The sequence below is a fragment of the Vitis riparia genome, chromosome 6 (genome assembly GCF_004353265.1).
Source record: "Vitis riparia cultivar Riparia Gloire de Montpellier isolate 1030 chromosome 6, EGFV_Vit.rip_1.0, whole genome shotgun sequence".
Lineage (NCBI taxonomy): Eukaryota > Viridiplantae > Streptophyta > Magnoliopsida > Vitales > Vitaceae > Vitis > Vitis riparia.
Window position 1 is genome coordinate 794,943 of NC_048436.1, and position 17,559 is coordinate 812,501.

The 17,559-nt window shown below is 36.5% G+C and overlaps 2 protein-coding genes across 3 annotated transcripts; one reads left to right on the forward strand and one right to left on the reverse strand.

Annotated features, from left to right (window-relative positions):
* Nucleotides 1-1,936: 1,936 nt before the first annotated feature.
* On the reverse strand, nucleotides 1,937-3,103 carry LOC117916266. The gene is made up of 2 exons (XM_034832216.1): nucleotides 2,451-3,103; nucleotides 1,937-2,036 (listed from the first exon to the last, which is right to left on the reverse strand). Exons 1-2 carry the CDS (start codon nucleotides 3,101-3,103, stop codon nucleotides 1,937-1,939), a joined length of 753 nt encoding a protein of 250 aa, XP_034688107.1.
* Nucleotides 3,104-9,121: 6,018 nt separating this feature from the next.
* LOC117915636 lies at nucleotides 9,122-17,424 on the forward strand. Of its 2 annotated transcripts, none has more exons than XM_034831249.1 (9): nucleotides 9,122-9,344; nucleotides 11,120-11,286; nucleotides 14,187-14,291; nucleotides 14,444-14,500; nucleotides 15,542-15,622; nucleotides 15,988-16,022; nucleotides 16,447-16,536; nucleotides 16,651-16,807; nucleotides 16,961-17,424. In XM_034831249.1, the coding sequence occupies exons 1-9, from the start codon at nucleotides 9,209-9,211 to the stop codon at nucleotides 17,078-17,080; spliced, it is 948 nt and encodes a 315-aa protein (XP_034687140.1). In that variant the 5' UTR covers nucleotides 9,122-9,208; the 3' UTR covers nucleotides 17,081-17,424. The 2 variants fall into 2 exon arrangements, with proteins under 2 accessions (XP_034687140.1, XP_034687141.1); XM_034831250.1 differs by lacking the exon at nucleotides 16,961-17,424 and adding an exon at nucleotides 16,335-16,351 and having other exon boundaries at nucleotides 16,442-16,536; nucleotides 16,651-16,801.
* The last annotated feature ends 135 nt before the right edge of the window (nucleotides 17,425-17,559 follow it).

Below are 17,559 nucleotides of genomic sequence, written 5' to 3' on the forward strand. Positions count from 1 at the left end.
CAACTAAATATATATATATATATATATATATATATATATATATATATATATATATATATATATATATATATATATATATATTGATAAGTAAAGGATATGCATTCAAAAGGCACAACGCCACAAGGTATACAGGGAGTATACAAGGCAGCTCGGGCCTCAAAAAACAATAACAAAAAATCACCTCCCTTTAAGTGGAAGCTATCCACTCTAGGAAGCCTATAAGGGAGAACGCCTCCTCACCTACATACAATTTGGCCCAACTCCATAGATTACATACAAAAAAATTCTTTAACTTCTGAACGTTCAACACACCCCCCCTAAAAGCTAATCTATTCCTCTCCTTCCACACCGTCCAAAAAATACACAATGGAATGGCATCCCAAATCTTTTTCCTTTTCTTTCCCACAAACGAGCCCCTCCAGCTAGCTAAAACCTCCTTTACAGTTTCTGGAAAAACCCATTTCACATCAACTAAACCAAAAACAATATCCCATAGAGCTCTAACCACTGTACAATGAATAAGGATATGATTTACACTTTCTTCCTCACAACCACACAGGAAGCAGCGATTTAGAAGTTGCAGTCCTCTTCTTTGAAGTCTATCCAAAGTAAGAACCTTCCCCCACGTCGTCTCCCACGCAAAAAAAAAAAAAAAAACAACTTTAGTTGGCACCCTTGCCACCCAAATGCTCCTTGATGGAAAGCCTGTATCATCAGACCTCACCAACAAACTATAAGCTTCCTTGACCCTGAACTGACCATTTCTTCCTTTCCTCCATAGGACTGAATCTTCCTCCAAAGAGGGTTTGTGACCCCTCAATATATGGAGAAAATCCCCAACCAACTCCAGCTCCCAATCAGTGAAGTCCCTCAAAAAATTTAGATTCCAATTTCTTTGATCCCACATTTTCTCAACCGTTGAGTTCTTTTGAACCGCCATACCAAAGAGATGAGGAAAACAGTGGGACGGCGTTGACTTTGAACAACACATCTGTCCAAAATTTGATCGTGTTACTCTTCCCGACTTTGAAAGTCATGTTATCCCAACACCACTCTAATTCTTTCCAAATCTCTTTCCAAACCCCTACTCCCACCGCCCCATTAGCCTTCTTTGGCCTCCAACCAAAGTCTTCCTGCCCATACTTCACCTTAATCACTTGCTTCCAAAGATTATCTTTGTCACAAGCATACCTCCATATCCACTTGCCAAGTAAAGCTTTGTTCAACATAGCTAGCTTCCTAAGGCCTAGCCCACCTTTATCATTATCTATACAAACCACCTCCCAATTTACCAAATGAGTTTTCCCCTCCATATTTCTCCCTCCCTACAAAAAGTCTCTTTGCACTTTCTCAAGCCTTCTAGCAACAATCTTGGGTATTCTGAAGATAGACATTTGGTAGATTGGCATGCTAGCCAAAGTACTTTTTATTAAAGTGACTATTCCCCCTTTAGAAATATATTGTCGTTTCCAAAAAGCTAGTCTCCTCCTGACTCTCTCTTCCACCCCATCCCACATATAAGGCGCTCTATTGGGAGCCCCTAATGGAAGACCTAAGTACTGAGAAGGTAAGGACCCCACCCTACAGCCTAGCTCAACAGCCAACTCCTCCATCTCCACCACCTCTCCAACTGGAATGATTTCACTCTTGGCTAAATTAATCTTTAGACCTGACGCCGCTTCAAACCAGAATAAAATCCAACTTAAATGAGTTAGATGATCCTTTCTGGCCTTACAGAATATAATTGTATCGTCAGCAAAAAACAAGTGAGAGATGTTCAAAGGAGGTTCACTACCACCCCTTATGTTACACCTTGATAAAAAACCCCTCTCCACAGCTCTCCTAATAAGAACATCTAGCACTTCCATTCCCATAACAAAGAGATAAGGGGACAAGAGATCTCCTTGTCTAAGACCTTTAGTGCTAGGAAAGAAGCCTACAGGCACTCCATTAACCAACACTGAAAATTTAGCTGAGGATAGGCAGCTCCACATCCATCCCACCCACTTAGGCTCAAAACCCATTTTTTGCAACACCTTCAACAAAAAATTCCAATTGATACTGTCATAAACTTTTTCTATATCCAATTTGCATATAAGGCCCTTTTCTTTTCGTTTCTACCACGAGTCTATCACTTCATTTGCAATTAAGGAAGCGTCAAGAATTTGTCTTCCCCTCACAAAGGCATTCTGAGAAGTAGAGAGGACCTTTCCAACTACTATCTTCAATCTGTTGGCTAGCACTTTAGCCAATAACTTGTAAAGCCCTCCCCCCCCCCCCCCCCCCCTAGGAGACTAATAGGTTTAAAGTCTCCCAGGTCATCAACCCCACTTTTCTTGGGAATCAATACTAAGAAAGTATTGTTAAGGCTCTTGAGGAAAGAGCTATGTTCGTAGAATTCCTTGAACATTTCTAGAATCTCCTCTTTAATAAACTCCCAACAACTTTGCCAAAAAGCCAAAGTGAAGCCATCCGGGCCAAGGGCTTTATCCCCATTCATCTCCATCAGAGCCACATGGATTTCATCCTTTATAAAGGGCCTCTCCAAATTCACAGCCTCTTGTTGGCTAATCTGATCAAGCTGAAGTCTCCCAATATCTGCCTTCCACCCCGTATCTTCTGAGAGTAAATATTTAAACGCATTAGCAATTCCTTCCCTAATTTCCTGCTCCTCTAGAAACCATCCCCCATTGATCTTAATTCTCTCCAATGAATTATTTCTACGGTGAGCACTTGCCATGCGATGAAAGAACCCCGTGTTTCTATCCCCCTCCTTCAGCCATGTTTCCCTTGAGAGCTGTCTCCAGTGAGTTTCCTCCATAATCACCCATTTTCTGTAATTTTCTTTTGCCTCTTTCTTAAGCTCTGTTTCCTCCATTGTCAGAATTCCCTCATTTTCCTCCTTATCCCAGAATTCCACCTGCTGCAAGGCTACAGATTTGTTGCACTCCAGCTTACCAAAGACTTCTCTATTCCAAACTTTCAGCTTCTGTTTGATTTCCTTCATCTTAGTAGCCAACTTGTAACTAGCATTGCCCCTAACAACAATTCCTTGCCACCAGCTGCGCACAAGCTCTTTAAAGCCCTTAGCCTTAAGCCACATATTTTCAAATCTGAATGGAGTCGGGCCTCATCTTATCCCACCCCCACTAACATGATTGGGAAATGATCGGATACCAGACGGAGCAGCCTACACTGATTAATCCCACTGAATTGGTCTATCCAGCTAGGAGTCACAAGGAACCTGTCCAATCGTGCCCAAGTCTGATTATTTTGGCCCCCATTCCAAGTAAATTCTCCCTCCTAAAGAGGAAGATCCACCAGCCCAAGATCATTCACAATTTCAGCAAATTTCCTCATTGCTGAGCTAATTCTCCTCTGGCTACTCCTTTCCCTTGGAAACAAAGTGATATTAAAATCCCCTCCTAAGCACCAAGGGTCTTCCCACGGCCCTCTAATCGCCCCAAACTCTTCCCATAATGCATCCATTTCCACTTTGGAGAAAGGACCATACACTCCCGTAAAAACCCAGACAACCCCATTTTCTACGTTTCAGAATCTGCAAGATAATGTAAACTGTCCTTCCTCCCAATCTAGAATGTCCAAAGACCTTCTATCCCAACATATAAAAATTGCTCCCGAAGCTCCTTCCGCATTCACAGCTTTCCAATCTAGGAATCTCCCGAAGCCTAAACTTCTCGCAATGCTATCCGTCATAAATTGCATTTTTGTCTCCTGAATACAAATTAAGTCCACCCTCTGATTTCTTATGAACGTCTTAATCACTTTTCTTTTGGAGCTATCATTTGCTCCCCTCACGTTCTAGCTCAGAATTTTCACCTTCATTGGACAATCACAATTTGGCGCCCTTTGCCCTATACCGAGCCTTTCTGTTTCATCCCCCTCTCATAATTTATGGAACACTCCAATCTTTTTTGCTCCCTTTCAAACTTAGACTTTTCCAGTAGCTTTTTGCTATGAATTTTCTCTCGTCTTTTTCTGATTTTGGTCAAAAAATTCAATATTTCCTTCTCCAGCCCCTCCGTGGGGAAGCCCAGGAACTAGCTGAACCTCGCCAAGCCACTCTCTTCCCATTTGCCTTCCAGCTCACTTCTCTCAACTTGAGCATCATATGTGTCACCGACCCCTTCCATCCCCCTGCCTTTGTCACTACTACTTTTGGCTACACCCAATTCCTTATGACCATTAATCCTTTCATTACAAGCCTCATACACTGTCATCCACATTGAGTTATCAACCTGAGCTTCCTCATCCAAATCCCCAGAATGATCGTAAAACTCCCCCCCCCCCTCCCCCCGGAGTTCAATCAAAAAGAAAAGAATTGAGATGAGAATCCCCCAAAGCCCTTTTCCCCCAAGAACCAGACCCCATTCCATACCTCATTGATTTCTCTTCAAGTGCCCTATCCGTCTCTGTCAACCTAACCACACCTTGAAGCTTCCTTGTATCCTCAGACTCCTTCGCAACAAAAGGCTCTGGTTCAGGAGGATAACTAGAGGCGAGACACTTCAATAGAAAGCCCGTCTCCTCTTGGGCTGCTGATGATTTTGGGTCCTCCCTTAGTTTTCCACCTGGATCGGACTGTTGGGAACAACCCTTTGAACAATTTGGGTCTTCGTTTGACGATCGGGCTATAGTCGAAGCTGGGCCTTTAACATAGCAGCCCACATCTTCCATCCTATTCGACGGGCCTGCATCTGGGTCAAAATCACTTGCAGCCACACTTTTCATTTTCAAGTCCATGGACCCACTCACCAGGCCAGGCCCACCAACCCTCCTTGTCTCCTTTGGGCCCGCGATTGGACTTGAAGAATGCAATTTGCCAGTTAAAGCCCAAGTCCGAGTTGTCGAGCTTAGATTTGGACTGACCTCAACCCGACCCGACCCGGCCCCTTGCATGTCCGTCCCTTCGTCTGACGGTTTCAGCGTCTCGAGCCTCACGCTCACCCACTCCTTCGTTACTCGCTGCCCCGCGCGTGAGGTCTCCTTACCCTTAACCTCACTGCTATGACGACCGACTTCGTTTCTGCGCTTCCTCCTCATATCAGCCAGCATTCCCACCATAAGGACACTGCATAAATCTCATCCTCCAATTCGATTTCCAAAACGCTCGGTCTAAATTCTCCTCTCAATCTCACCAAGATTCTGGCCCATTGGAGTTCACCCATCGATTTTGTATGTTCATCGGCTGTAATAAAACCGACACATTCGTCCTCCACTCTCTTCAATATCTTTGGACTCCATAACGAGATTGGGAGCCCAACTATCCTCACCCAGACTTCCTTTCTCTCTTCCTACTCTGCCCAACATCCACTCCTAGGGCTCCAGTGCTCCAACCTTACCTGGATTTCTTCCATCGCGCGATTCCCAAAGGAAACGACGGGTCTAGCCTTCTCCAAATTTTCAAATTCCAGCAGCACTCTTTCCTTATCCAGCTTAGCCAGCCCTAAACTACCTTTAAGGTCCCAAGACCTTGCCCAGAGTTGCCCCAACTTCTCAAGATCATTTTCTCCCCCTGACCTATCTCTCCAACTCGCCACAACACAGTGTTCCAATTTCTGTAATAATCCTATTGATTCCTCCCTTTTCACCTTCATTACAATGACATTTGGGTTACCCGACAGTGTTCGTTTCACCATTGTTGCATACGATCTTCCCACAACAGCCTTCTCCACAGCCTTTCCTTCCTGGTTTTCTGGTTTTTTTGCCAAGAAGCCCTACCATCTGGTTAAGCTTCTCCGCCATGGTCATCCACCCCCTTTTATCCCTTCTACCTCTCGGGATGAAAATGCAATACCTCTTCCCCTCTATATCGGAGACCCCTAGCCATATAAACCCCCCCGCTCTGTTTATCCCTAGTGTCATAGAATATATTCTCCCATGCTCCTTCCATTCCCTTCCCCATCTTTCTTTTTTCTCACCCTTGATGCAGAGATTCAGTCATTCCAAGAAAAACCCTAGGCTATCTGATCCCAATCGGACCCATGACGAAACCTCTCCTTTCTTTTCCACAATGAGGCCTTGGATTTTTCCTATTCTATCCTCCATAATGATCTCGAACGCCTTGGATTCCACTGTGAAATTGCACTCCTTCCTTCTGCTCCGCGGCGCCGAGCTCTCCTCTCCCTCCTTACCATCGCACTCGCCGTCGCACTCTCTCTCTCTTGCATTTATATATATATATATATATATATATAGTTATACAGTTCTTAAAATAAATATGTTTTTAGATAATATATTTTAGTTGTTTTTACTTATTTTCTTAGAGTTGTTTTAAAAAATAATTATAAAAATAAGACATTACATATAAAAGTTATTTTTAAAACATATTTAAAAATATAGAAAACATGTTAAAAATATTTTAGGTTCTCAACACAAACATTTATTTTACAAAACATTATATAACAATTTTAAAAACTTGTTTTGAAAAACAGTTTTAAAAAACATATCAAACATGAACTTATATTATCTTTCTTAGTGAATCTTCTACTCTCTTTTTACTTTCATCTTTGAAATGACCCTTCAAAGAACCGTTAGGCACTCTACTTCTTTTACAATTAAAAGTTATTTTAGGCTTTTTTTCATGAATTTCCCCCATATCAACCTTACCAATTATAATAACCATCCTACTTGTTCTATTGGTCCCTCACGTCCATTCAATCAATGCCTCCTTGTTGTGATGGACTACATCTGGTGTGAAGATACTTGTGTAGTCTATCATCACTCTAGTTTAGTTACATCATCTTATATAAAAAGTGGATAATATTTCAATTTTAAAAAAGTTAACAATATATAATCAAATAGTAAGATTGTCCTTGTAGCATCCAAAATCATATTTTAGGACTAGAAAATATATTTATGGAATTTGTAAGAGTGTCAAAAACTACGGTTTCAAATGATCTATAAATGTTTGGATTTACATATTAGACACCTTTAATGAGGGGTGTAGACCTAAAATTTAGGACAACCATTGACGATCATTCCTAAAAATGAGCTTTGAAAATGCTAAAATTTCAAAAATCATACCTCTTTACTCTTCATTTTTAGCATTTGTTAGGGTGGATAATTTGTTTATCAAATGTTAAAAAATATAATTTTTCTTCTTGCTTTTCCTAAGGTTATGAATAGGTTGGATGAAAAAAAAATGAAAGAAGAAAAAAGGGAAAATAATTAGGGGCGGAGCTTGAAATAGGATTTGAGGGTGGGAAGGGCAATATGAGAGAGATTAGTTTTAGGGGTGGGCAAATGTGATCCAAAAAAGCAACATTTGGCTTTCTGATCCATTTGTTTCTCTTTAAAAGTATTATATATGAATTTGAAAGAGCATAATAATATTTTTATTTAGGAGTATTTTTGTCCTAAAAAAAATTAAAACGAGACAAAAGAAAAAAGAAAAATTGGGGCTTGGGTATATAAGCTTTCACTAGCCAAATTATAAGTCATATCTATATCTATATCTATACTATATATAAAAGTTGCAATGAGAAGTGTTGGAGAAGTTTTGTTGTGATTGTTTTTCCACCATATTTTCTTCAAATATTTACTGAATTGTCATTCCATTCATTCACACCACAAGAATTCTTGATTTCTTCTTCCTATTAAGGTTTTTCTTCTTCCGTGTTAGAAGGCTCGATATTAAGGTTTCTTCTTATTTTGTTCAAACTCGTATTCACATGGAATTGAGGAACATTGCAATTTAGTGCATTCAATCCCACTTTAACATCACATAAAATACAATCAAATTGTACCAAGAAAGTCTAATTTCACCCAACAATTTGGTCTTTTTTGCTACATTGGTTGTCCTTCAAATTAATCAGGTTATTCTTTTTTTAATTTGCTTTATTATCATATATTCAGTTTGCATTAATCTAAGCAAGTTATCTATTTTTTTTGTGTGTGCATATTTTTATTATTTCATTTTAGTAATGTAGAATATATGTTTAAAAAAACTATATTCAACAATAAATTTTTTTGCAACTCAAATAGAGAAACCGAAAAAAGTTAGGGGTTTGGAGTTCTAATAGATCAGGTTTTACTTTGATCTTTCAGTTTTCCATTTAACCATTTCGATTTAGAAAGAAGAATACATAGAAAGAAGGAAAAAAAAAAAAAAAAAGAGAAAGAAAGAGATTCTATTAGAGAGAGGAAGAGCAAACGGAAATAGGGAAAACAAACAAAAAGAGTTGTGGGCTTGTGTGGTCTGTAGAGCACTTTTTTTTTTTAGAAAAAAAAAAAAAACTATGTTTAGCACTTCACTTTTTTCGTGGATTGTGGTTGTATTTAAATATATTTTATTTTAAAACATTTATATTTTATTAAATGATTATATTAATATGTCAAATCTTGATTTTTTAGGGAGAAGATAAGATTAACTTTTATTTATTGTTATTAAAGAAATAATAATTTAAAATTGTAATTCTATCTATATTAAAATTAGAAATAAGTTTTAAAATAAATTAATAAAATTTGTATTTATTTTATTGTTTTTGAATAAAAATTTCAATATTAAATAAATGTCTCTGACTTTATACCAATATAAAATCATGAACAAAGAAAGTCAATGGAAAACAACGTATTTTTTTTAGTTTTATAAGAGTTATAAATGTTATATGAATAAGATTATTATTTTAATTTTTAAAATCCAATAAATAATAAAATATATCGGATTTATTAAATAATAAAAATAAATAAAATTAACTATAATTTGTTAATTTAATAAAAAATAATTTATTTCAAATTTTAATATGAAGGGTAAGAATTACAATTTGAAATATATATTTTTTTTAAAATAATAAATAAAATTTAATTTTATCTTCTCTCCTTAAAAAAATGATTTGATCTATTAATATAATCATTTAATAAATATAAATATTTTAAAATAAAATATATTTAAATACAACCCTAAAACATATGAACATTAAATTTTTTTTAAAATTTCATTAAATAATTAAATATAAATATAAAAAAAAAATGCTATTAGCTAACACGTGTTTGTACGTGCAACAAGCCAAGTATTCCAAAATTAATTTATTTATTTTTTAATATATTTTATTTTAGGCGTTCAATAAAAAGAGCAGCGAAAAAAAAAAAAAACCAGGAAGCCTGGGAAGAGCAGAAAATAATCGAGAGATATTTCTGCTTTCCATTAGCCACAGAGGAAGAAGAGGATAGCGGAGTTGTATTGGAAATGGAGACCCTCTCGAGGGTGGGCTGCTTAACCAACTGTACGCACTTCCCATTCCCAACTTCATCTCCAATTTATCCTCCTCAGTCCCATTCCACCAGACTTCCATCTCTCTCTGTCCTTAGAACTCCTCGTCCAGGTGGGTCCCTTTTTCTCCTTGTTCTCACTCTATTCTTAACAAAACTGGAGTTTTCATTTTTCTTTTCTCAGTAACCAAACGGAGTATGTTGCTTATTTTATTTTAAGTGTTTTTACAGTTGCTAGAGTTCCTTGATTTATTTATTTATTTTTTTAAATTCTATTTCTGTTTGTGGGTCGAGTAGTGGGTGGATTATATGATGGTGGGACGGTTTCAATAAATTGGAGCCTTATCTAATCAAAATCCCATAAAGAAGAGTCAAACATTTGCAGGTGAGGATAGTGGCGGATGTGAGATTTTGGGAACACTTCGCCTTGGGTTTATTGTGGAACTGGGGAGGTGATAGCCTAAGGAAGACTATGATATCACTCCATTGAAAGCCCGAGAATGTGATGTGAACTGTATAATCAATATAGATTAGAATTTTGGTTGGTGTTGCTAAGTTATGCGTATTCTTGCCATATACTTGAGATTCACCCCCTTTTGGTGTTTCTTTTTGCATTATTGCTAATAACCTGAGGGAAGGTTTTTGAAATATCCGTTGGGAGTGGTTGTGGCTGAAAAAAAAAAAAAAGAAATGCTAAAATTAGATGGGTTGACTATAATCACTACTGAAGCAAGTAGAGTGATTAGCAATCTTTTGGGGAAAAATGGCAGACTTGTTAGGGGCTATACTCCTTGAAATAGCAGAGCTGTTCCAATTTGTAAAGTAGTATAGATCCAGGTAATTTAATTGGTTCAAAAATAATTAGTGAACTACAAATTGGGTTCATTAGGAAGAAGATGCAAATTGAGGATGAATGTGCTCACTAAAGTTCATATTGTTACCTGATAATCAGTGTGAATTTGTTGGCTTGTTGTCATGTTTGCTCAAATTTCAAGACTTAGAAGGTTTTCATTGTTTTGGCTGGATTTGGAATCCACTAAGCCATCCAGTTAAATAAGGTCATTGATTGTAGGGTGTGCATATGATCTAATTTGGTAACAATTCTAGCAAGTATATGACCTTTACCTGGTATCGTTGCTACCAAATTAGGGTACTGGAAGAGCTGAGCTCGACATGGTATGGTAGAGAAAAAATAATATAAAAAAAATAGAGAGAAAGAAGAAACAACAAAGAAAAGATGAAAATCTTAGAATCTTACTAAGGCCGTCTAGGAGTCTCACCTAGAAGAAAATCAATGGAATCTTATCATTGAGGATTGCAACACTTGCAATAAAAAAACATAATATTATTAATATCAATCAATTCATTCATTGCTTTGATTTACATTGATTAGCCTTATTAATAGGCTTCATTAAGAAATCCAAAGTCTACTAAGATTCTAATAACCTATTATGATTCTAATTCTAATTATCTTATAACCTAATTAACTAATCCTAATTTGACTCTAATAAATACTAATCCTAATTTAATTCCAATTAATATTAATTCTAATTTAATTTCAACTAATATTAATCCTAATTTGATTCCAAGTGATACCAATCTGACTCTAATTGCAACTAATACGAATTCCCTTTCTTGATGTATATCTTAGAGATTCATCCTCATCGACCTTAATATCCTGATTGTACTTGTGCTTGTTTCTTATTTTTACCACTTCAAATCAATGTAGATTGTTATAATTGTAGAGGTTGAGCAAAATAGCTGGGATAATATTCATCATTAGTCAAAAATTAGAGATTTTGACCTTTTAAGATTTGAGCTCTTTGAGGTTTCACCCAAAGCAATTATATGTATGCTGATTCTCTCCTTTTGTTTTCTTCATTTCCAGTGGGTGAACTTGCAGGGGAGGATGTTTTGCGAATGTTCTTTAAGGAGAGAGAATTGAATGGGGATTTTATTTCAAAAGCTTCTGATATGCTTTGGCAGAGGGAGGTCATGAAATTTGTTGATGCAGAAGCTGGCACACCACCTGACACTCCTCAACAACCAGAGGGGGTATGATGAGCTCCTTTAACTTTGTGTGCCTGATCTGGTATTTTGTTTAGAATTGTAGTATAATTCTAACTGTTGCTTTTGAACCCTATATATATGACCCTACCCTTTCCTTTGCACAAGAAAAAGGAAAAAACATAAAGCTTCCAGTATGACAAGTTTTTAAATCAATCATTCCCTTGCAGAGAACATGCCACTATCGGTTCTCAGCCTTTTGGGAGTAAACGTCTGGTCATAATTAACACTTCAATCTATTCCTTTAAGATTTAATTTCTTTTTTCACATTGGGAAATTTTCATAATGGTTTGTTGGTTTTCTGGACAGTCAGTTTTCTTGACCCAATTTATTGACGTTGTGAACAAACTGAATATGATATTATCATGTCATCAGACAGGTCTAAATCAGGTCATGGGTCACTGGTTCAACTCACAGATCACATTATCACACTGTTCGACCATGACATCATAAATCTATTCCATATTTAAATTTAAATAAATGTACAAAAGAAATTATATGCAGAATCAGACAATTCTTGATTTCATTGTTTCTTTTTCCTCTTTAAATATTTAACGTTTTAAATTTTTTATTAATAAAGGTCTTTCCAACCAAGTGTTCTATATGAACATGTTTATTCTTTATAAACTATGTAAATTAAAAATGCTTAATTTTTTGAATGAAAATGTGTGTATTATAAAAATTATTAATATTTCAGTATTTCTAGTTCCATATGCATTTAAGTAAACAATAAGTGACCTTATGTTAGTACTATGCATTTTTGGATTAAGCTTTCTATCTATGTTTGGGAATTGCATAAATGTGTTTGTCTGCTACAATTAAGTTAAAAGGAACAAAAGTTGAACAAGGATGTAACATTTTGTAGTCTGATCTTTTCTACTCTCTCTCTCTCTCTCTCTCTCTCTCTCTCTCTCTCTGGTTTTTAACAAATTAACAAAGAAACTTAACCTGCCTGGTTTGCTTCAATGCAAGATGGTGCGACCATGTCTCCAGTACCCAGTCACTGATTATGGGTCCAACTGCCCAGTTCAGTCAGGGTTTGGTAGCACTGCTAGGCATGCTTACTGCCCCAACTTTTCCAATATGATGTGCATTAGATTCTAAAACTTTCAAGAAGATAGATGTTCAATCTGTATGTATTGCATTGCTATCCAAAGAGAAAATGCACCCTTAGAAACAATTTGTATCCTCAAGAGTCAAGACAACCTTTAGCCAAAACTACTGCCTTTCTCCCCCCTGTTAGGTTGCTTAAAAATGCCATGATTGAATACCAACAGATCTGGAACATCACAAAGGTTCTATTGTGGGTGCCTGTACCACATTTCATTTCAACTTTGTGCTTAAGAAGTGATTATCCTAAACCAACAGGAGCAGGCTGGCATAGATCCATTTAACCCACTCCAGTACTGTCTGCATGGGTGATCAACGTGGATTGTCAGACTAAGGTAAGGTTCAAAAGTGTACAGCCTGACAATCAAGCCTCATGAGCATGATTTTTTGCAATTAACCAAACTATTGAAAAATAGGATGAATTTGAGGGAGGATTCCCTTTATATTATCCAAAATGCTTTTCCTTCATCTTAGTAAGAACCTTTCTTGTGTCCTGGTATGTAACTGGTAATTATGATGTTCACTTCCTTGGTATTTGTTTGAAAATCTATTAGTTCGATTGCATAATTTCTGTGTATATGTTACTGCAAGATATTCCTAAATTCTACAACACTGCTAATGGGCTGAGGCTCTAGTTAATTTAATGGCACAGGTTCTTTCAGTTTATGTGTTTTTTTTAGTTGAATTTCTTTTTTTAAATTCAAGACTAAGTGTTAGAGAGTGTTTGATAAATCAACTTAATGACTTAATAACTTAATTTAAGTCATTAATTATATTATGTATGTTTGGCAAAATAACTTACTCACAACTTAAAGTTAAAAATCACTTTTAAGTGTTAAGTCAAAATAGTTGACTTATTCTTAATCTCAAATCTTTTTTGTCTTATTTGCCCACATCTAATGAGAATATATTGAACAACTATGACTCCACATCCATGACTTATTTTTTATAGCAAATATCTTAAGGTTTCTTACATATCTATAATACTTTAAGTATGGATGCTTAATAAACAAATTTATTGCTTAAATTAATGAAAATAAGTATTAATTAAAATTAATGATGATAAAAATTAGTTACAACTAATAAGGCTAAATATGTCAATTTGATAACTTAAAATAAATTTTAAGTTAATTTTACAAAACAACCTTAATACTGAAAGTAAAAAATAAGTAACAAACTTGTTTGGTGTTCATTGGGTGTTCCCAGAGACGGTCTTACAGTTTTTACTTAGTTGGAGGGGCTCCTTTGTGGGGAAAAAGAGGAAAAAAATCTGGAATTCCATACCGGTGTGTATTTTTTGGACGGTTTGGAAGGAAAGAAATAGATTAGCCTTTAGGGGGGGCTCGTTAGACATACAGAAACTCAAAAATTATTTTGTTTGTAATTTGTGGAGTTGGGCTAGATTGTACATGGGAGAGGAGTCCTCTTCGCTTTTAACCTTTTTGGAGTGGCTAGCGGCTTATTAGGGGCCATTTGGGGCTGCTTGTTTCTGTTGTTTTTTGGGGTGTGGCTGCGTTTGTATACTCCCTGTATGCTTTATGGCGGTTTGCCCTTTAATGCAATTTATGCTTACTTATCAAAAAAAAAAAAAAAAATAAGTAACAAACTTTAAGTTTACAACTTAAGAACAATTTAACTTAAAATCAACTTAAGTCATTAAGTAATAAATATTAAGTTTTACCAAACACTCACTTATTATTATTATTAATTTTTATTTTTTTGTGAACAAACTATCTTGTTTTACATATTCTTTTTTTTGATGCCCTTTATTTCTTTAGGTCAAGGAAACCGAATATGAAGGTGGATTTTTGAAACTGACAAGAACGCAGGAATGGGTACTAGGTGACAACTCTGCACCAATCAACAAGAAAGCCATTGCTAAGGTATGCCTTTAGTTAGCCTCACAAATTGGTTTAAAGAAATTAGAAAATAGTACCTTATAGAAAGAAATCTCTAATATGATTTTCACTTATTCATGAATGTGGGATAGGAGCTTCTAACATGATAGTTACTTATTCATGAATATATTTCGCAGGTACTTCAGGATGACAGTGAAAGAAGGAAGAGACTGAACCTTCTCAAATATGAAGCTGTATGATACTTGTCATGAACTCAATTCTTTCCTTGGTTCTTTCTGATTTGTTTCTTGAATGAGTTTCTTTTCCTACTAAAAAGCCAGAGGATGATAGTTCCTTCTGGAAGTTTCTAACATGGCAGCTCTCACCTAGGCTAGTTTCTCTCTTGAATTTTTTGCCTTTGTGTGGCAATAAATTATTTATACTTTTTTCGCCAATCCTAGTTTATATCAATTGCATTAAAGCACACATTTTGTAGGCATAGTGTCCTATCTTTTATTCTCTTCTGATAAAGGTTACACAGAATTGGTTCTGGTTTTCTAAAGCCTCACACCAGCACTGTTCTCTGGACAGATGTCTTCAAGTAATGCCAGATAATGCCTTAAATCGGCAATAGTGATAGTTATATCTCAATTGCCTGGGCTTTACTGAACCAACCAGCTCTCGCTATCCTTGGCTGGTGTGTCAGTTAACCAGCTGACATCATCCACCTCAGTCCACTGTAACTAAGTCATGGTTTTACCTTAAGCCATGTTGCCCCTCAACACTGATCACCAATTGCATGTATTGGTAAGCCCATATTTGCTGGTTGTGTGGCACAATGCTGATTTCTCCCCATGTTGTCTATGCCCTAAGTCCTTGGCCCATTGCCAAACCAATCCATGTCAGCGCTTCCATTTGTTTGACTGCTTGGGCCACTGCAAATGCTGACCTTTGCCTGTCATCCCTCAGTTTCTTGGCCTTGCTGCCAATGCCAATCATTGACCTGTTCTGCATCATCAAATTTTCACACACTTGGCCCTTGGATTCACTTACCATGGTTGGTTCCATCAGGCCCACCCATGACATTATAGACATTGCAGCCATGACACTTGTTTTGCTAGGCTTCTCCACATGTTGTGACTGGGCCATGCCTTGCCCATGGCCAATGCAAAAAAATGTTAATGTGGAAGTGTCTTTATAACAATTATCTTGCAATTTTCTGCATTGGAATCCATGCAAGAATTGCAATCACTCATATTAAAGGAAATGCTGATCTTTTATCCTTCCTCTTGCAGCTTAAGAGGGAAATATTGCTCTTATCTGTTAGCATTGGAACTGCATGTAGTGGGTATTGTTTGATAGTTCTGTCAGCCCAGGTAAATTCCACACAGGAAAAATGAGGTTCAATTTGAAGTTTTTCAATTTAGATTTCCTGTTTGATATGAAAGGAAGTTTTCATCAAATTATTTGTGGGGAATTCAAAAACTGACACATCAAATGGCTGCTACATATTATCATTAGGTCTCCATTTGATTGTTGAGAAGATGGAGGAAAAGAAAATATCTGGAATCAGAAAACAACTGCTCCAGCACAACTATTTGATTCCAAGTTTTCTTTTTATCTTAAATTCTCTCAGTTACTAGGAACTTTGTTCAAGCATATTCTTTTATTTTTCTATTGAATAGGAGCCTAGTCTATAAGCTGAAAGAAAACTGACATGTTTTACTTATTAACTATACAGGCAGCTATTAGTTACGCAGCAGGAGTTCTTTTCAGGTTTGTCATCTGTGGACCTTGTTGTTGAATAGTACCTCTCAATATGCCAAGCTGTAACATTTATACCTGTGAATTTTAATGACTACCCAGCATCAGTTGTCTAATAGTCACTTGTTCACTTTTTTTTTTAATCTTTAACGGGTATCATTATGTCACTCTCCTCAAACATGTAAATAAGAGAGATGGGAATACGTTTGCTACTGGGATGAATGAGTATCATATAATATTTTCTCAGTCAGCTGTTAATTCACAGACTGATGGTCACTTTGTGAACCTAATTAACATTTGCTTATTCTTGCCTTTTGCGAACAGAGGATGCAGGGACTGTGGTTAGGGAAAACCACTTGATATTTTACCAACATCTTCGTGATCCATTTGCTTCAGGTTTATTCAGGTATCTTAACCATTGTCATTTTCAGTGCAGTTGCTTGTACCTCCAGCTTTTGTATCAACATGCGGACAATCTATCCAAGGAAGCCGTTCCTCAGATTTTCATGAAAAAGAAGTCAAAGAAGTATAGCTAGAATCTTCCGCCTTGAATTATGCGCACTCTATGTTGTAATTTTTGCAGTTCACTAATTATTTTCTCCCATCTTTTATGCAAGCTAACATTTGTTTCCTAATCCAGAATTGGAATAAGAAGCCAGGACCTGGAGGATCTGTTAGAGAAAACCATCAAGGGTAGTGGCATTGCCCTTTCATCTCCAAGGCTAGTGATCCCTGCAGCTATATATGGGTTGTGGATCTTGTCTCAGCATTTTGCTGGTGATTTCTTTGATTTTCAGGTAGCTCTTAGAACTACTTTCCACACAATGCAACTCTCTTCCGACTATGATATTCCAATAACGTTTTATACAAATGAGCTCAAAGCATGACAAAGAAAAAACCAGATGATTCCCATGCATGTCATTTACTGCGGTGTTCCTCCATCTTTGCAGCTGGTGCCAGCCATGTTTGGGATGTTTGCATATAAAGCTGCTGCTCTGGTTCAAGTTTATAGGGACAATGAAGATCTACAATTTGTCTTCCCAGACAATGAGGAAGGCTCAATTGACTAAGAAATCCAGTTTAGATATCTTGGAGGAGTGCATTGATGCCCATTTTTCTTAGTATTCCAAAGCCAGCTGGGCACTCAGAAGCTTGCTTGAAAGGCTACAAATTGGGCTGCTTTGAGCATCCAAAATAGTGGGTGGGTTCTGAGGAAACAACAGATTTTTAGTAAAAATTTTGTAAATGTAAATGGTAAAGATTTATGTTGAGTATATAAAAAACCTTTCACCAGCTGGTGGAATGATACAGAATTCATGGGTCAGTCACACGGTCAATGCAAGTGGGTGTATTTCAATTTAATGCATGTGTTCTCTTCTCAACAATGCAAGTAGAGTTCTCTTGTTTGCAATTATGATTCCTTTTAATTCTTATTTAATGCAATTTTTACATAATTTTATTACATATTTTAACTATGAGTGTGATGATTGATTAAATAATCCATGTTACTAATCATACAGATTATTAAGAAATTATTATTATTATTTTT